Below are 20,257 nucleotides of genomic sequence, written 5' to 3' on the forward strand. Positions count from 1 at the left end.
ATGTTCATCTCAGGCTGAACCATAACAGAGGCTGACCATGTCATTGTGGGCTTTCATCCTGATGGGGAGAGGAAAAGAAAGGATCTGATGAGCTGTCACAAAAGGCAGCTAGAGTGAGAATTGGAAGATTATGTCATCTAACAAGAGGGGAAGGAGAGCTAGAAGGAAAAGCAACGAGACTGGCTAAAGATGGAGAAGTCTCTGCTCCTTACTGCCAGGTGAAGGAGGCAAAAAGACTGAAAGTGGGTAGACTGAAGATTGATACTGGTCATGATCCCTGCTTAGGAGAAACTCTAGCTCATAGCAAATAAAGGCTGACAGTTGGCAGCCAAATGTTGGGGTGAAGGTACAGAAAGGGAAATTAGCATAAAACTGGAACCCCCTCATTCTAAACTTCTTCTGCATCAGCTAAAACTCCAGGAATCCTAACTGTAGCAATGATATCTTATACCTAGAGGCTGGCTCGTGACCGCCAGATTGTCCAGCACTGGCTAGATTATGGGGCATTCTGCCTCCTGATGGAGGAAAATATCAAAGCCCAGGAGTGTTTTCGTGAAGCTCTTTCTCTGAACCCAAGTCACCTGCACAGGTACTGCTGGTTCTGGCCAGGAGGGATGGCAGGGAGAGGGGTCTGTTTAATGTCACTGATTTAATCAGTTGTGGGTCTTTATGGATAACCTGTTTGACACCGTCTCTAGCTTGCTGCTGTGTGGTATCATAGCTGTCATGATGGAGCACTATGAAGAGGCAGAAATCTTCTTTGAGGATGCCACCTGCTTGGAGCCATCCAGCATCGTGTCCTGGACTCTCTTAGGTATGAGATCAACTGAATATGTACTTTTGATAAACTCTGTAGACCTTTTGTTTTGCTCCTTATTTTGGTCCTGATCCCCATTGCTAGCTCTGGTGCTGTAAGAGCAGGAGTGTGGAACCCAGCAGAACAGAGGGAAATAGCTGCAACAACTCCTCATTGTGCAATTCTTTTGTCTCCTCTCAGGTTTGTTCTATGAAATACAGGAAAATGATATTCGGGTGGAGATGGCCTTCCATGAGGCTAACAAACTACTGAAGGCACAACTGGCCAAAGAGAAAAATATCACTGAAGCTGCTGAAGAAGGAGGAAAAAAGCTACACTCTCTTTCTGCCACAGTTCTAAGACCTGTCACTTCTCCCCAGGAAGACACCCTACCAGGTAAGTCAGCAGTGTAACCAGCAGCCAATCAGAGACTGGCGAGAAGGGCACTCAGATTTAATGTGGAGGGATGATGTCCAGTGAAACACATGAGAGGAAAATTAGTGTTGGCTCTTTTGACCCAAGCAGTCAATCAAAGTGGGGGCACTGGGGATGTTCCAGTTGGAAGAAGAAATTGATGGAGTCTGGTATATTCTTTATTGTAATCTTGTTTATTTAAAAAGAATATGCAAAGTCCTGTTTCTCTGACCGCAGAAGGAACCAAAAACAAAAGGAGCAGCTTCTTAGCTTACCACCCCCAAGTCTGCCAGCACCAGACCTGAAAGTTCTAGCTCTCTCTTCTAAGGGCATATCTACACTTGCAAAGTTACAGCGCCACTCAGAGAGCCCAGAAGGGAAACCGCTGTTGTGTGTTCACACTGACAGCTGCCTAAGCAATAGCGTGTTCACACTTGCAGCACTATTCAGAGTGATGCACTCTAGGCAGCTATTCCACAGAGCACCTCTTTCTCTTCTGCCGCTAAGACTTGTGGGAAGGCGGAGGGGGTCACAGAGCATCCTGGGTCCACTCCCAATGCCCCGTGATTCATTGCTTTGCATTCCATCAATCCCTGTGCTTCCGTCCGCATTTGGCGCCATCTTTCAACCGTTTGTGTACTGCGCGCCCTGCCTCTTTCAGGCTGCACGAATGGATCCCGAACTGCTGACCAGTATGCTGCTCGCTCTGACCAACATGTCACGAGTGGTAGTGGAGTTATTCCTTACACTCCTCTTGCCTTTGTAGTTTAACATGGATTTCGCCACATGTAGTAGCTACGACACAAGATTGCTTGTGGCATTCACAGAGGTGCCGACCACAGTGGAATGCCACTTTTGGGCTCGGGAAACCAGCACTGAGTGGTGGGATCAAATCGTGATGGGTCTGGGATGACGAGCAGTGGCTGCAGAACTTTCGCAGGAGGAAAGCCACATTCTTTGGACTGTGTGATGAGCTCGCCCCAGCCCTGCGGCGCAAGGACATGAGAATGAGAGCTGCCCTGTCACTGGAGAAGTATGTGGCGATAGCACTGTGGAAGCTGGCTACTCCAGACTGCTACCGATCAGTCGCTAACTAGTTTGGAGTGGGAAAGTCGACCATTGGAGTCGTGTTGATAGAAGTGTGCAGGACCATTAATCGCATCCTGCTCCGAAAGACTGTGACTTTGGGCAACGTGTGTGACATTGTGGATGGCTTTGCACAAATGGGCTTCCCTAATTGTGGCACGCACATTCCAATTCTGGCACCAGACCACCTAGCCACCAAGTACATTAATTGCAAGGGGTATTTCTCAATGGTTCTCCAGGCGCTTGTGGATCATTACAGACATTAACGCAGGCTGGTCCAGAAAGGTGCATGACGCACGCATCTTTTGAAACACTGGCCTGTTCAAGAAGCTGCAAGCAGGGACTTTCTTCCCGGACCAGAAGATCACCGTAAGGGAAGTCGAAAGCCCATTGTGATTCTGGGAGACCCCGCCCACCCCTTAGTGCTATGGCTCATGAAGCCATACACGGGGCAATTTGACAGCAGCAAGGAGCAGTTCAACAACAGGCTGAGCAAGTGCAGAATGGAGTGTGCATTTGGCCGTTTAAAAGCCCACTGACACTGCCTTGATGGGAAGCTGGACCTGGCCGATGACAATATTCCTATGCTTATAGCTGCATGCTGTACACTTCATAATATTTGTGAAGGGAAGGGTGAAAGCTTCACTCAGGGCTGGACTGCTGAGATCAGCGCCTGGAGGCTGAGTTTGGACAGCCAGAGACCAGGGCTATTAGAGGGGTGCAGTGCGGGGCCATAAGGATCAGGGATGCCTTGAGGCAGCAATTTGAAGCTGAAAGCCACTAATATTTGTTGCTATGCACGGGAGTGCAGTGCTTGTAATGCTAGGAGGTGATTGTGATTGGTGCAGACGATGCAATATGAAGGTTTAACATAATTGTCTGTTGCTTTGCAGGGCTCTGTTTGCTTTCAATTAATAGAATAAAGATTGCTTTCAAACCAACACAATTCTTTTATTAAAAAATAACAACCGGAGGACAGAGTCAAACAAAAAAAAACATCAGCAGTGAGGGGGATGAGGGAAGGAAAGGTCACAGGAGGAGGTGGGATCCCGGGATGGCTAAAGATTTCTATATGTCCAGGGATCATATCCAGTCTTCTCCTTTGGAGTACAATGCAGTGGGTACTGTACTTCAGCAGGGCCAAACTGCAGAGGGATTGGTGTTGAATGCAGTGGGTAGTGGGAGTCCGGAGTGCTGGACTGTGACGGAAGAGGAGTGGAATGCCGCGGGTATAGACTGGAGCCAGGAGGTAGATAAGAGTGTGTTGGCAGTGTCTGCAGGGAGCATGGGAAAGAGTTTTGTAACAGTGGCTGTAGGAGAGGGCGGGCGCGGAGCGGCTTGGTTTGCAGTGCTAGTATCGCCTGGAGAATGAGCCGCTCCATGGCTTCCTTCTGGCTTGCTACGTTCTCCTTTCAGTCCCCTTCTCGCTGTCCTGCCACTCCTTCAATTCCTGTTTCTCAGCGGTGGAATACATCATAACATCATGCAGAAAGTCCTCAGTTCTTTGTGGCTGCTTTCTAATTCTGCGTAGCCATTCAGCCACCCATAAGAAAGAGGGAGGCTGGGCTCCCAAGGTAAAATGCGACATTTTACAGAAGCAGTATTGTTTGCAACACACAGACAACAGTGATTCAGTGATTTAAAACACAGCCAGTACTCACACATGTCACTAACTGGCTGACCCCAGGCAAGCACACATGAGCCACAAGACCCCCAAAATGGTGAGTAGCCACAGGGGCAGGGTAAATCACTCTTCCCAGACCCTGCTGTACACTGGGCACGTGGCTCTTGGGGAGAGCCGGTACTGTAGGGGGGCCTGATAATCATTTCTGTCCCCACATTTTCCACAGAATGTGATCATTATGGAAGATATCTCACTGCAGAGGGTGAGCAGGGAGTCAAGGGAGGGTCTTCTCCAAGACTATGGCTTCTGCCCTGGCACTTATGCAGCTTGCCTGTGTGCAGCAATGGTGTCCCCCATCCCCCTCTGGTGATGGCACAGTGGCGCGGGAAAGTTACTGTTAATGGGGCAAGAAACAAAGCAACTCTGCCGAAGAACCTGCGGCAGCGGATTGTCCAGTGTCTCCATGAGAGTTTCCTGGAGATCTCTGAGGCAGATTCCTGTGAAGTGAGGGAGTCAATCAACAGCCTGTTCTGCAGCTCAGACGAGGCATGCAGTGGAAGGCAAACCCTGCTTTCTGCCCCCAACAACTCGCTTTAGTGAGTCCCAAAATCAAATCCACTCACCAGGGGCCTCCTCTCTTGTTTGCGTTTCGCAAACATCCAACAGCTGTGACTGGCTAGCCTCCTCTGGGGTAGAAAAGAGCTCCTGGCTGCATGCATCTCTGGCCTCCGAGTCTTTCTCTGCCTCTGGGTCCCCCTCCCCGTCCATATCCTTGTCCAAGATTTCCTCCTCCTGGCTCGGTCCACTCTTGACTGACACGCGAGCCACCAAAGTATCCGCAGTGGTCTTTGCAGTGGAGGTGGGGTCGCCGCCGAGTATTGCGACCAGCTCTTTGTAGAACTGGCAGCTCGTGGGCACAGCACTGGAGCGGCGGTTTGCCTCCCATGCCTTGTGGTAGGCGTTCCGCAACTCCTTCACTTTGACCCTGCACTGCAGTGTGTCCTGGTCACGGCCCCTTTCTGTCATGCATCGTGAAATCTGTCTGTAGGTATCATATTTCCTATGGCTGGAGCGCAGCTGGGACTGGACAGCCTCCTCTCCCCAAATGCTGATGAGGTCCAGCAGCTCGGCAATGCTCCAAGCGGGGGATCACCTGATGCGTGGAGTAGGCATGGCCACCTGGAAAGATGCGCTGAGACCACTGCACGTATCACCAAGAAAACAGGAAGGGGACTTTCAAAATTCCAAAGGAATTTATGGGGTGGGGGATGATGGTTGGTCACCTAAGGGCAGGGCAGTAGAGTTCAAACCGATGACAAGAGACGTGAGAACAGGCATTGTGGGACACCTCCCGGAGGCCAATCGCAGCACGGTAATCAACCAGGGTGTCTATGCTGGCACTGCAGTGCTGTAGTCCCGGTGCAGAAAACTCAACGCCTCTTGTTGGGGTGGTTTTTTTACAGCGCTGCAACTGCGCAATTTCTGCGCACTAAGTGGCTTGGCCGTGTGGACACAACTTCGGAGTAACAATGCAGAAAGCTGCTTTACTGTGCAGAAACTTGTCAGTGTAGACAGGGCCTTATTGATACTTCATTATAACTTTGCAAGGTATTAATGTAACGAAAAATCCATTCCCAGTGATTTGCATCCAGTGCAGTATTTTCCCAGCAGACCTGGAACTGTGCTAGTTCTGCAGTTTTCTGAGTTCTCTTGGGTACAGCGTCTTGCTAAGAAGTGACCAGTTTATGGAGAACTTTTCATTGCACTTAATTCATTGTGGGGTTTAGATCCAGATGAGGCTCCAGATGGCTCCCCGAAAGTACAGCCAGATTCTGTAGAGCCTGTTGTAACTATCCACCTGCCAGAAGATGACCCTGCAGTTAAACTGACCAAGAAGCTTTCTCCCACTCTCAATAAGAACAGGGAGACATCCCAGAAAGGTTAGAAAGTGGGGTCCGTGGCTTAGAGTATCGGGGCAGAGGGTTGGGACTTCACAGCAACCAGTGGCAAAGATATGGTGAGATTAAGTACAGATAATATGGGAGATAGTCAGTAAAAGCTAATTTACTTGCCGTTCAGTTCATCCAGATAGGGTAGAAAGCAGCAGGGTTTGCTCTCCAACCCAGGTTAGGAATCTTCAGCAAAGTGGATTATCTTGTAGACGGTCCAGCCAGAGCCCCGCAATTAAACAGCGCCTGAACCAAGCCCCGCAAGCCTGAGTCAACTGTCACAGGCCAGCCCTGGGTTTTTAATTGTACTATAGACATACCCTTTGTGACAATGGTGTAGCTTCCTTTTGCATCATTTATCAAAACTTAAGCACTTAAAAAATCAAAGAAATGACTAGTTAAGGTCAGCTGAGGCCTATCCGGCTCACATAATAAACAAATACTTGATTTGGTTTTGGATTATCACTGTTATTCTGAACCTCTGGTCTTTACAGCACCCATGAGCCTCTCTCTCTTGCTGTTATTTCAGTAATGAAGAAACCTAGTGGAGGAGCACTTGATCCATCACATGCGGTGGCTCCTGTCCCCATTTCTGGACTTTCACAGCCCTCCCACACAATCTTCATGGAGACCATACACTTCTTGATGGAGGTCAATGCTCTACAGGTCTGTGCAGCGTGAACTGGGGAAGGAAAGTGGCATTAGGATTTTGAACTCATTTCCATGGGTGACAGTTACTTCCCTGTGGTATTAAAATAGTGAGATCATGGCAGCTTCCAGTAGGATGTTCTTATGGGTTTAAAGAGTGAGCTATGCAGACTCAACTCATCGAATGTCAGTCAAGTCAACATTACTGTCAAGTGCTGATAAGATATGGCTGTTTAGAGAATTCAGAACTGAAATGATCCTAAGATGCATCAAAATAACCTTAGCTAGGCAAAGTAATAGGAGTGTTCAAACCCACCACTGGCTTGTTGCAGGAAGAACAAGTAATCCAATTTTTGTCCATAACACGGCCTCTTTCAAGGATAGTTTTGAGAGGAAACACCTATTATTTTGATGCATCCTACAGACCAGGTGGTCACTTCTTGGATCAGAATAGCCATCCAGGCACTTCTGTGTGCATCTGAGTAACCCTTCACATGCATGTGGAGTAGGCCCTTCCAAAACAATGGCTCCCTGTGGGTTTCATCAGCTGGAACTCCCCCTGTGACCTTGGATTTCACAATAGCCAACATATGTTGCATTTAATCGTAGCAGTACAGAATAACTAAAAGAGTTGTGAAGAGGACTCCTGGCACATATATTGTTCCATAGACTTTCACCTGTCCACATCATTCTGATGTATAAGCATACACTTTTGACCTTAGTGCTCCTCTATCACTGATGCTCTGGGCAGTCTAGTTCCTCCTTTGATTACGGTCACTCACTACTTGTAGTATTTCTTCCCAGGTGATGCCAGTGCATTCACTATCTTCTGACACTGTCTTCTGCCATTCTTCCTTTGCCTTCCTTGTTTTCGCTTTCCTCTCTCAGGCACCCAATTCAATGCTTTCTTATCATATTGCCTCATGCATTAAAACCATGCAATGTTAATATCCCAAAGGAGCAAAAAACACTTTCCAAACCAATATACAATAAAAACAGCAGCTCTAGGAAAGGGTGTGCAGTGGGAGGCCATGGAGGTACCTGGGAGACTCACTGCCCAGACCTCCTCCTCAGTCCCAGTGCCAACTTGTATGTGCCCCACATCCCCTAATCCACATTCTGTCTCTTACACATTCATCCTCCCTTCAAGTTCAAACCAGCAGCACCAGTATCAGTCTATTGGACAACCCTTGTCCATTAGACCAGAGACACTCTGAGCAATCACTGGAGGTTTGTCAGAGGAACCAGTTGCCTTCATAACAGCACTCCAAGCTCCTCTTGTCTGGCAACTTGTCTTTCAGTTCTGTCCCCACTATCTCCTAGCCTGTATTGACAGGGACCTCCTCGAATGCCATGACTTCCACATTGTGCTGTATGATGTTAACCTGACAGAGAAAGGACAGAAAATTTTCTGAGTGTTAACAGCAAACAAAGAAAACTAAAAGCAACTGAAACTAAAATTTCAAAGGAAAAAATGTATCTGTCCAGTGTTTGAACTGCTAATGAGACACCCTATCATTAAATCAGAGGGTGCCTTGAGGGAACATGTAAAGTCATCTTGAGACATTTCCTGTGTGTTCCGATATGTACAGTGCATGGTGAGCATTCAGACTGTCTGTCACAGAGGAGGTTGCACGTTATCCCTTTTCTCCATGCTGGGAGCAGAACAGCGGTTGGGATGTCCATGGCTGGTGTTAGTTTCATTACAATGCCTGTGTGTGGCTTTCTCTTTCAGTTTGTTCACAGGGCGCTAGCACATGAGCTACTGTGCCAGCAGGAAGGACCCAGCTGTGAGTATTACCTAGTGCTGGCACAAACACACTTGCTCAAGAAGGACTTCTCTGAGGCTGAAGAATGTCTCCGAGAGGCTATCCAGACTGACTACCTGGTAACTATGTTTTTTAGCACTGTGCTGCCCTGAGCGGTCACCATGCTGTCTCAGAACACGATGAGCTTTGCAGAACAATACAGTATATCCCCTGCTATGTTCGTTCCAATGGGTCAGATCCTGAGGTCTTGACTCAATCTTTATTCAATCAAATTCCCATTGCAGTCAGTAGGAGTTTGCCTAAGCAAGGATTACATAAAAGTTGAGCCAAGTATCAGGGGGTAGCCATGTTAGTCTGTATCCCCAAAAACAACAAGGAGTCCGGTGGCACCTTAAAGACTAACAGATTTATTTGGGCATACGCTTTCGTGGGTAAAAAAACCACTTCTTCGGATGCACCATAAAAGTTGATTAAGAACATCAGGATTTGGCCTGTTTCACTTCTCTCCCCCTTTATTTAGTTCATTATTTTGCATTCTAGTTGATCTTCTACATGAGGCACACAGCAGGGTGAAGACGCATATCTCTGTCTTTCTTTCCCCTCGGTGTATATGTTACTCTTGGGGGAATTCTGCGCCACTATGCAATGCAGAATTTTGCAGAAATTAACATTGTGCATGCAGAATTTCCTCTCCCCCACAGAAATGGGTTGCAGTGCTGCTGGCCGCAGAGCCCAGCTTGCACATTGAAGGTGGGGGGCGGGAAGGTGGGGGAGCTAAAGGGTTCCTGACAGCTGCAGTTCCCAGCATGCCCTGTGGGAAGGAAAGGGCAGCACACAGCAAACGCCATGCAAGCCTGGGATTGAGCATCAGGCTGTTTGTCCCTCTGGATCCCTGTGCTCTGGGGGCCAGGTATCTAGGCCGGGTGGGGGGAATGGACCACAGCTGGGCTCTGGTGTGGAGGGGGGCAGATATCTGGGCTAGGGGGAACCCGTGTCTGGGCTGGGTGGAGAGGGGGTTCAGGTGTACTGGCTGAGGCCCCCTCCCCAGCTGGGCTGTGGAGGGGAGGGGTTGTGGGTGGCTGAGCTCTGTGGGGTGGGGGGGAAGGGGACAGAGAAACAGAAGTTGGGTTGTCATAGGGCTTTCTTTAACTCTCTAACCTGGGGGGAATTTTTGTGTGTGTCTGTATTGTTACAGACATACTTGCTGACAGGCATTTTGAAATAAATTACAAAAATAATTGAAACTGGCGTGATTATGCAGTGTTATTTTCACAAATAAAATTTGCAGAATTTTGCAGAATTTAAAATATTGTGTGCAGAATTTTTAATTTTTTGGTGCATAATGTCCCCAGGAGTAATATGTCTCTTTCTCCCTGTGTTTCACATTCATTATATATATGAATGAAATAGAGAAGTGCAGATATTGGGATGAAAGGGAGATGGATCTTTTGTGAATGTCAGGTTGAATGGAGCACGCAGACAGCAGCAGAACTAATATCGCTACATGTTTTTTAATATTTGTGTTTGTCACGGATTAGGCCCCCATTGTGCTAGGTGCAGTAGTTGTTGTGCAAGTACTCCTTGCTACAAACTCAAACTTGCTTGTATGTAAAATACGTATCTGTAAGCAAATAGCCTTCATCATCTCCCTTACTTCTGAGCTTAGATGCTATCCAATTAATCTCTTGCCCACTTTGCCCTATCTGTCTCACTTTGTCTAACTACTGGGTTTGTTTACATAGAATCCAAATGTTTGGGCACAGAAAGGGCACCTGTGCTACCTGCGTGGAAATCTTAGTGAGGCAAAGGAATGCTATGAGCGAACCATCAGCTTTGTAACAGATGCTTCTGAGATGCACTTTGTTTACCTGCGATTGGGGTCGATCTATCTGAAAGAGAAAGAGGTGAGGAGCTGAACATGGGATCTAAGAATGGGAGATAAACCAAGGCAGGGAAAGTAACTATTCTGGGTGAATAAGGTGAATTGCAACTTTTATTTTCCTAGCTGCAGATCAGACAATACAATTAAGTCTTTTAATGAACTCAACTCTTTGGAGCGGAGATCTGTTTTACTTCTCATGGGGGGGAGGGATAGCTCAGGGGTTTGAGCATTGGCCTGCTAAACCCAGAGCTGTCAGTTCAATCCTTGAGGGGGCCATTTAGGGATCTGGGGCAAAAACTGGGCATTGGTCCTGCTTTGAGCAGGGGGTTGGACTAGATGATCTCCTGAGGTCCCTTCCAACCCTGATATTCTATGATTCTTTGTGTGTACAGTGCCTAGCGCCAATCCTGATCAGGATCTACAGGTGCTGCTGTAATAATAACCCCAATAATTTTTCTAGCACTAGATAAACATTTCTTGTTAGCTTGTTAATCTGAGGCTCTCAGGGGCTATACAGGCAGAACTGCCTGCTGTGGGAAATGTGAGTAGGTTCTTGGACACAACCAACAGCAGTTGGATGGTAGTGTCCCCTCTCATATGAGCCCTGTTGGAAATATGGTGGTTTTAGAATGCCTGTGGAGGAAGAGCAGCCAGGGTGCAGAGTGAATGGTTACCTTAGAGAGAGCAACTTACTGATCTCTTCTCTTGGCAGTATGATAAGGCAAAGCGCACCTACATGCTGGCCTGTAAGAAGTCCTCATCCTGCCTGACCTGGCTGGGAGTAGGAATCGCTTGCTACAGGGTAAGAGGGTGAAAAGCATCTGTGCTTGTCCAGTCTTTAGATAATTGCATGGATCTTGGGAAGATGAGACTATGACTTGACTTTCCACTGTTCCCCTTTCCTTAGGTAAAAGCTTTTCACCCAAACTATCTGGGGGACCAGAGTTCTCTACAGCTGTTCTTAGGGTAAAGACCACATTGCAGTGAGTGCCATCATGGTTACAAGCATGAGACTCACTGATGCTAGAATGGAAAGTGTGTGAGAGAAAAATGACTCTAACCAGCTGTACAACAGACAATCACTGTATAGCAATTAACTCCTTCTGGGGCTAAAGTCTCTTTTCCTGGTGTGCCGTCCTGCTTGGGGTACCCAGATCTGTGAGACACTGTCTTACCCCTCAGCCTCAGCAAGTGAGAGCTTTGGTCTCTGATACTAGCTCATCTGCCTTCCCAGCAAACTCTCCAGGATTCTGCCAGTCCAACCTTTGCCTTGCAGGTAACAGTCAATGAACCTCAATTCCCGAGTTCCCCGGAAACATCTCTCTGTGATGTCCAGTCCTTCTCACTGGACACTCACAGAAGTTAAGTTTACTGCCTCTAAAGAGACAGAACACACACCAGCCAGTTAGGTCATCTCAAGACTTACACTTTACTGTAATACACAGCACTGAGATGGCTTTGTAATAAAACAAGAATAAGTTTATTAACAAGGAGAAGACATAAGTGTTAATAAATAAGAATAAAAGAAACAGGTATGATTACAATTGAAACCAAACACAGCACACTTTCAAATGACTAAAACTTAATTTCACAAGTTACTATCTTTGTCTAAGCAAGTTAGACACCTGTAGTTAGTTTCTAGTGACTCTTGCCTTTCAGGCCAAGCAAATCCAGCTTTCATAGGCTCGGAAGATGCTGAACACTAAGTCCCCTCCGTGATGGATAACCAAAATGGGATTTTGCTTGTCTTTATATCCCCTAAAGTTAATTGTCTCTGGAGCCAGGAAGGCTTCCTGGGGTGCAGATTCCATCCCCCATCATGATTGTTAAGCAGTTTCCTCCCCTTCTTGTTAGCTTGATGGCTTTGTTTAGTTTAAATATATATATATTTGCATTGTCCTCTGCTTGTGATCAAGCTGGTGAGACAAATAAATACACATTCCTTTGTCTAGGGAAGGCTGGGCTTATGTGCTGCCTCCCAAACATATCTTAACATATTTCCAGCACACATCTATAACTTTTTGTATACATACATACATACATACGTACATACACACACTATGCAATGATTTTGGGGACCAGCATGTTACCAGTTTGCATACGATACCTTATGTAACACCTATTAGATACAGGTTATGACAACAATGTGTCGGGGCACTGAGTGTGTCAGGCCTGCTGTGAATTACAGTACGACATGCCCTCTACCAGTTGGTATTGAGGGCTCCCAGAGTCACACTCAGTACGTTGTCACATAGGCATGCAATCACTGTGCTGGACTTCATTCTAAATGAGCACCTACCTGTATGCAACCTAAGTGTCAACAGGAAGGATCCTTTTTCTTTTGGCTCACCTTGCTTTCTCCCTTGGAAGGAATGTAGGGAAGTCAGCAGATGGGAAGGGCTACCAAGAATATCCCTTTCTTTATTAAAGATGTGAGGATTTTCAGAATAGTTTAATAAAGACAGAGACACAGGCCTGAGATTCCTGCAGCCATAAAGAGTGTAGCATCTCCCAAGGGGCTGCTTTGCAAGGTTCCCTCATCTGAAGAAAGTGAATGGGAGGGGTCAGGGTGACTCTACTTTCCTCCTCAACCATCGTAAGGGTTCCCCAGTAGTTTCCAAACTCTAGACACATGGAGGTGGAAGAGTGATTGTTGCTTTCTTCGGTGAGAATAGTCCATGGGTAATTTGTAAGAGGACTGGGCTCCATTACTGGCTGGCTAAATCAGTAAATGAGGGGCTTGCCCTCCAGTCAGGAGAGCTGGAGAGTCTGACATTGCAGTTGTCTCACTCCCTCTGCTCTAAATTTGTTACACTGTGTCATTATTACTGTATAATTCAAAGGAGCCTAGAGTGAGGATCGTTTCTGAAGGTTTTTGTCACACTGATTTCTTTAGCTGTTGTATACCAGGTGCGTGTTAAACTCTGGGCAATATTTCACCTGCTGTTCGGTTTTTGCTCTCATCTCTCTCTCTCTCTCTCTCTGTAAAGCTGAAAGAAATGGCGGAGGCAGAAGATGCCCTCTCTGAGGCCAATGCGCTGAATAACAACAATGCCGAAGTGTGGGCATATCTAGCGCTAGTCTGCATGCAAGTGAGTGTCCTATCTCAAGATCAAATGTGAGGAAACATGTTCTGCTTTATCTACATCAACATCTGTCTATATGTCTACAAGGTGCCTCATAGATTCCATTGGTAAATATAGATAGGTTTGGGGTTTGTTTTCTGGAAAAACAAAATGTGGAAGCATTTTAATGCCAAAAGAAACAATCTTCCCCTTTGTTTCTCATTACCCTTTCTCCAACTGAATATTGCACAGCTGAGGTATTCCTGTCACCCAGCCTTGTTAAAATGTGTCTCTTGACAGTAGCTGAAACACCTGATTTTGTCCTGTCAAACAAGCTTCTCACTGACTACTGGTGTTTTTCAGGGAGGAAGGCAGTTGGAGGCAGAGCAGTCTTACAAATACGCATTGAAGGTTTGTATTTTTCTCATCCCTTCTAGTTTGGGGGAAAAAAGCAGGATGCAGAGGTCAGATCATGGTCTGATGTCAATTAAAAAGGAAGACATCTATTTTTCTCATCAGAGGGTTCTGAATATTCCTATGGTGAGACGTACTTGCCCTTTTTCAGGTGTGAATTATATTTGAAAACAAGATACTTAATTAAAGGTGACTGAGGCTTCTGCTGTCAGCTGCTATCATCTTGCTGGCATGTGATATCACTTCTGATATCAGCAGTAGGAAAATATTTGGTACGATCACAAAGAGGCTATTTCTATTTCCTTTACAGTCTCTAAGTGGGATTAGTTGGTTGAATCCTCTTTCAAGGCCCAGAGTATTCTAGGAAGATGTATCTTAGGTGCTTTAAGACTTGTTAATGTGTCCCTGTTTGAGCCTCTTCTTTTCTATACAGTTAGAGCTGAAGAATGAGGAACTGCTCCAGGAAATCCATGAGGTACAGCGAATGGTTGGCTTCGGTAATCCATCATTCTGAGCACTTCCTCTTCTCTGATCTACGGTCTCTTCTGTTCAGTCAGGGGATGGGTGAACATCATGGTCTTGGCTCTCATTCAGTAATGAAACATTCCAAACTTCCAAACTCCTGCTGCTATAGTGGATCATCAGGTGGTCTGGAGAAATTAAACCCCTCAATGGTGCTGGGGGAAAGGGGGAACCCCTAGATAGAAGACCATGGGAATTAATTCCCCTTTTATGATGTATTGGTTATGTTCAGTTCCTTAATACATTCATCAGCCCAGTTCACATGCTTTATGAAAAATAACTCTCATGTATAAAATAAGAAATAAAATAGCTTAGAAGCAATTAAACATGGGGTGAGACTCGGAAAATTAACTCTAAAAATGGTATCATGAGGTTACAAGTGGATAGTTTGTTGTTAATTTTTCAGATCCCATTCTCTTAGTTTAGAAGTAAAAATATTTTCCTCCTAACTGCCAGTTCTGTAAATTCCATCTGAGATCCGAAAGTCAAACTGAGTTCTTTCAGGGTTACACATCTTCACCAGTATTAAAGCTTCTGCAGTTGACATGTAGTTAACAGTTTGGTTGATAATGCATGAGCCAGAATGGATTCCAGCTCTCTCTCCCATAGTTGTGTTGTGTAAGCAGTGGCAGAAAATGTATAAAATAGTAAAAACTTCTTATTGTCGGTAAGCAGATATGACTTGAAATAATTACAGTGAGCAGATTTATTGAGTAAGAAGGTACCATTTTTACAGTCACTTTTCAGAGTAGAACCATATTTTAAGGACCATTATCAGAAAGGTATCTTAGGAAGTGATTATAGTCAAAAAGTAAGTAAGTGAGTGGTTTTATTATAATACACTGACACCTGACCATTGGATAGCCAACCACCATCGTTTTCTGTTAGGGTGGGGTTGGTAAAAGAAAACTACTCCTAAACCAGCAGTTAACCACTGATATTTCCATCATTCAGAACTGAAGCCTGGTTTCATCAGGATTATACCTTTAAAAATTATTATACATCTTTTCCTTATTTGGAGTCTTGTTCTTATTGTAGCAGTTTTGGCAGACATATGGAAGGGAGGGTAGGAGAGATTATAATGCTGTGTTAATTTTATTCCTAATAAAATTATGTTTCTGTACTTGAAAAAATCTTTGTATGCTTCTTGTTTGTAAAGCCTCCAGCTTTGTCCTGATGGGCTTCTGTGCTCATATGCTACCCGCCTTTACCGATATATCACCAGCAGGTCTTAAATCAGCAAGGGGCTGTGCTTTTGTTTTAGGGCCTCCCCAAGGGTGGGATTCTATTTGCACCTGAAATTAATCTTAGTCCATTTTTTATGCTCTAAAAACACCAAAAACCTTTTCCCCAAAGAGTTTATGTGGGTGTTCAAAAAACAAAAGGACACAAGCCCCGTATGTATTATCTTTCCCTCCCATCCCCTTATAAAAAAATCTACTCTCTTGTTTGGGTTTGACTTTTAAGAGGGCTGGTTTTGATTAATTTCTTTGTACTATGTTGTACAGCACTTACTGGTATGTTTTACAACCTAGAGGTTGAGATGGCACTTCATAAACAAACATTATTATTATTTGTATCATTGTAGTGGTTGGGGGCCAAGTCATCGACCAGGACCCCATTGTGCTAGGCACTGTACAAAACACAGAACAAAAAAGACAGTCCCTGCCCACAAAGCTTACAATTACTGATTTTTTAAAATTATTTGAATTCTTGCTATCCTAAGATAGGCAGGACTTTTATACTATTTAATGTCTAAAATGATGATTTTCCATCCTTTAGTCAGATTGATACTTCTCAAAAGAGACGTATGTGTGTTTCTTTTTCCCACTTATTTTTGTTTGATTTTTAAAACAGTTCAGTAATTATGAGAACTGCTTATGGTACCAGCACCATAAAAACAGAGACCAATGTGTATTGAAGAAGAGTCCACCTCACCTAGAAAATTACCAAAGAAAGATACAAAATCAACACAAAAAACAGAGATGCTTTGTAAGTCAGCTGGTTGGGTGGTGTAGTTCACCTATCAAGCTGAAGAGGGCTTTGCAAACTACAACAGATGCAACAGTGATTGAAACTGCTGGAGGTTTGTCCTCCTGCATTGTTATGATTAATAAACATTTATGTAGTGCCATAATTCTGCCACAAAGAATTTTCCATCTAAATTAGCAAGCATAGACCATGAAGTTAGATAGTGGAAAGGGGGTTAGAGAAAGGAGAGATGAGGGTTAATTATTATACAAAAAGAACGAGGAGTACTTGTGGCACCTTAGAGACTAACAAATTTATTTGAGATTAAGCTTTCGTGGGTTAAAGCCCACTTCATCAGATGCATGCAGTGGAAAATACAGTAGAAAGATAGATAGATATACAGAGAACATGAAAAAATGGGGGTTGCCATTCCAACTCTAACGAGACTAATCAATTAAGGTGGGCTATTATTGGCAGGAGGAAAAAAAACTTTTGTAGTGATAATCAGGATGGCCCATTTCAAACAGTTGACAAGAAGGTGTGAGTAACAGTAGGGGGGAAATTAGCATGAGTAAATAGTTTTTAGTCTGTGTAATGACTCATCCACTCCCAGTCTTTATTCAAGCCTAATTTAATGGTGTCCAGTTTGCAAACTAATTCCAGTTCTGCAGTTTCTCATTGGAGTCTGTTTTTGAAGTTTTTCTGTTGAATAATTGTGACTTTCAGGTCTGTAATTGAGTGTCCAGGGAGGTTGAAGCATTCTCCGACTGGTTTTTGAATGTTATAATTCTTGACATCTGATTTGTGTCCATTTATTCTTTTGCATAGAGACTGTTCGGTTTGGCCAATGTACATGACAGAGGGGCAATGCTGGCACATGATGGCATATATCACATGGTATGTGTGTGTGTGTGTATATAATCTAATCTACATCTATATAGATTTTATATATATATATATATATCTGATCCCCAATCAGTTGTCATTCTGGGGCAGCGCCCTGCCTCCCGAAAGTGTGCTGAAAGGAACCGAGGGGCTCGAAGCCTACTGTATTTTCCACTGCATGCATCTGATGAAGTGGGCTTTAGCCCATGAAAGCTTATGCTCAAATACATTTGTTAGTCTCTATGGTGCCACAAGTACTCCTCATTCTTTTTGGTGATACAGACTAACATGGCTACCACTCTGAAATTATTATACAGCAAGTGAATCTCATAACTTCTGATGCTTTTAAGTAGAGACTGAGTGAGACAGGAGAAAGAGAAGAGTAGAGAGTACAGGAGTAGAGCTCTCTGGTAAAAAGTAAGGCAAATGCTATGTGTTTTGAGGAGGGAGGATGGCAAAGATGCTTGATACACAGGAAGACGGATACTGTATGGGGTAAGGCGGGAAACAATAGCAGGCAAGAGATGAAACATGGGCAGGGCGCAGAGCTGTGCAGAACCATAAGTGAAGATGATTTTGATCTTGACACAAAAAGAGACAGGAACTCAATGAAAGTACTCTGGGGGTGACATTACCAGAGAGTTGGGAAAGCAAGTATATTTGAGCTACTGAATGGTGGATAGACTGATGAGGAGAAAATCAGGGACACTGGAAAGGAGGAGATTAGTTATCCAGGCAAGATACAACAACGGTGTGAACCAAGATTTTGGCAGTAGGGATAGAAAGGAAAAAGCAGATTTTAGAAATGTTAGTGTGAGAGGTTTGGCAAGAAGCTGGCTCTTAGGACAGAAGGAAAGGGAGGAGTGAAAGATAGGATGTGGTACAAGCAAGTGATTTGTTAGTTCTCCGAATCCTTTTGTGCCACTAATTGTCAGTGAAGCATCAGCAGTCTGTTTCCCAGAAGAGCATACAACCTTCCCCACACAGCAATATTAGCTATTGGACTAAAGATTTACTTCCTGTTTCCAACATTAACCCTATTTTGGAGGAGGTTTGTTTTAATCTGCAGTGAATAGGCAGAATTGCCTGTTTAAATAATGGAGGAGTGAATCATGTTGGAAAATTGTAACACATTGAGAACAGAACTGTATTACTAGGTCCCTACCAAATTCATGGCCCTGAAAAACACATCAGAGACCATGAAATCTGGTCTTCCCTGGTGAAATCTGGTCTTGTGTGTCCTTTTACCCTATACTATGCAGATTTCACAGGGGAGACCATTGTTTCTCATATTGGGGGTACTGACCCAAAAGGAAGTTGCAGCGGGATTGCAAGGTTATTTTAGGGGGGGTTGCAGTATTGCCACCATTACTTCTACACTGCCTTCAGAGCTGGGTGGCGGGAGAGCGGCGGCTATTGTCCGGATGCCCAGCTCTGAAGGCAGCAACCCGCCAGCAGCAGCACAGAAATAAGCTTGGCAATACCATACGATGCCACCCTTATTGCTGCCTTCAGAACTGGGTGGCTGGAGAGTGGCAGCTGCTGAAGGCCTAACTCTGCAGACAGCAGCACAAAAGTAAAGGTGGCAATACCATACCATGTCATCCTTACTTTTGCGCTGCTGCTGGTGGCAGCTCTGCCTTGAGAGCTGGGCTCCCCGCCAGCAGCCACTGCTGCCCAACTCTGAAGGCAGTGCCACCACCAGCAGAAGCGCAGAAGTAAGGGTGGCAATACCGCAATCCCCCCCCTACAATAACCTTGCAACTCCTCCCCACCACAACTCCTTTTTGGGTCAGGATCCCTACAATTACAACACCATAAAATTTCAGATTTAAATAGCTGAAATCATGAAATTTACAATTTTTAAAAGCCTGTGACTGTGAAATTGACCAAAGTGGACCTTGAATTTGGTAGGGCCCTATGTATTACTGATGCTCATTTAACAGGCCAGCTGCACTACAAGAGCGATCCTGCGTACATGTGTTCTGTGATGAGAGGGATACACATGGGGCTTTTTTCTCCAAGAATCTATATTTTGCAGATTCTTGATTGAGCACTTTTGCTATTGTCTCATTCTCTGATTAAATACACTTCAAAGTAGAAGGCAGTAGCACTTCCGTGTAAGAGCAGAGTGATCTGCGCTTCAGGACTATTAAATCTTCTGTGAGTAGCTAAAAAGTGTCTTGACGAATAGGTCTCATGTCCACTGTGTTGATGCTGGTGTGTGTCTCTGGGCAAGCCCTTAAACTCAGCTTCCCCTTGTGAGTGGTGTAGTGAGGCTTAATTCACTAAGTGCTTTGAGATCCTTGGATGGAAGGTATGTTGTTTTATTGTTATAGTGGTGTTCTGGTAGAAAATCCCTACATAATATTCCACCTATCTCACGAGTTTTTCAGGGTTTGCAGGTGTTCCCTTGGCTCTGATGTAATGGGATGGTTCCTGAGTGTGGGACTTGGGACATACCCCAGTACCCACTGACATTTTTAAGCCCACATGCAGATAGCATTCTGTGCTACACCCCCAATTGCTTGGTGACATTCCCAGGCCCACCCTCAGGTGACCAGCCCGGACCCACCAATGCCACCCTGTTGTTGCCACAGGCTGATGTGCTGCCAGACCATCCTAGGTACGATGCCCGCAGCCAAGGGTATAAGGATCCTTATGAAGGTGGCGAGCCTTGCAAAGGTGGGCGGGTACAGGGAGCTGGGGGACAAAGTGGCACCCGGACTGCCCAGTGAGGGGTGACAGAGGGACTCTGTGCTGCCAGGCTGCCAGCTTGGGGGGGGCTGGACCCAGCCAGGAGGCGGTCACACCGCCAGCCAGAGCATAGGCATCCCCACCTGGAGCGCCCCAAGGCGGCCATGACACTTACCGTGGCAGAAGCGCGACAGTGGCCTTGGAGGGAAACACTCGCCTCCTAAGGGGCGCTCCGTGCGCGCTCGCCGGCAGGCTCGCGGCACATCGGTCACGTGGCTCATGGGTTCGTGCCGCGCTAGCCGAGTGAGCTCTATGGTTACCGGCGGGCCGGGTGGCGCGGGTTGGCGGGGCTGGCAGCGGCGGGGCGGTTGAGCCGCGGGCTGTAGCGGCAGGAGAGAGCGGGGGAGCCATGGCCAAAGGTACCCGGGGCTTCGCCGGGCGGGGCTGGGGCAGTGGGACCCGGTGGCGGGCCGAGGGGTAATGGACTCCCGGTGCGGGGAGGCGGGGCTGAGGGGCCAGGCCCCCGGGCGGGGAG

The 20,257-nt window shown here is 45.8% G+C and overlaps 1 protein-coding gene and 1 long non-coding RNA gene across 5 annotated transcripts in view; one reads left to right on the plus strand and one right to left on the minus strand.

Annotated features, from left to right (window-relative positions):
- The window catches only part of WDR90 (WD repeat domain 90), a 95,164-nt gene that overhangs the window by 24,285 nt on the left and 50,622 nt on the right, over window positions 1-20,257 (plus strand). For 2 of the 4 annotated variants that reach the window (XM_037910427.2, XM_037910429.2), the window contains exon 1: window positions 20,003-20,141. In XM_037910427.2, coding sequence (XP_037766355.1) covers window positions 20,132-20,141 — 10 coding nt within the window. In that variant the 5' untranslated portion in view covers window positions 20,003-20,131. Of the gene's footprint in view, window positions 1-455; window positions 590-698; window positions 815-997; window positions 1,193-6,398; window positions 6,536-8,252; window positions 8,406-10,028; window positions 10,191-10,880; window positions 10,971-13,158; window positions 13,261-13,596; window positions 13,645-14,080; window positions 14,145-19,877; window positions 20,142-20,257 lie in introns of those variants that run through there. The other 2 variants (XM_043523551.1, XM_037910428.2) reach the window with 2 other exon arrangements.
- LOC122461917 lies at window positions 12,834-20,042 on the minus strand. The gene is made up of 2 exons (XR_006284181.1): window positions 19,898-20,042; window positions 12,834-14,344 (listed from the first exon to the last, which is right to left on the minus strand). It is a non-coding gene; the product is annotated as an uncharacterized LOC122461917 (long non-coding RNA).

The sequence above is a fragment of the Chelonia mydas genome, chromosome 10 (assembly GCF_015237465.2).
Source record: "Chelonia mydas isolate rCheMyd1 chromosome 10, rCheMyd1.pri.v2, whole genome shotgun sequence".
Lineage (NCBI taxonomy): Eukaryota > Metazoa > Chordata > Testudines > Cheloniidae > Chelonia > Chelonia mydas.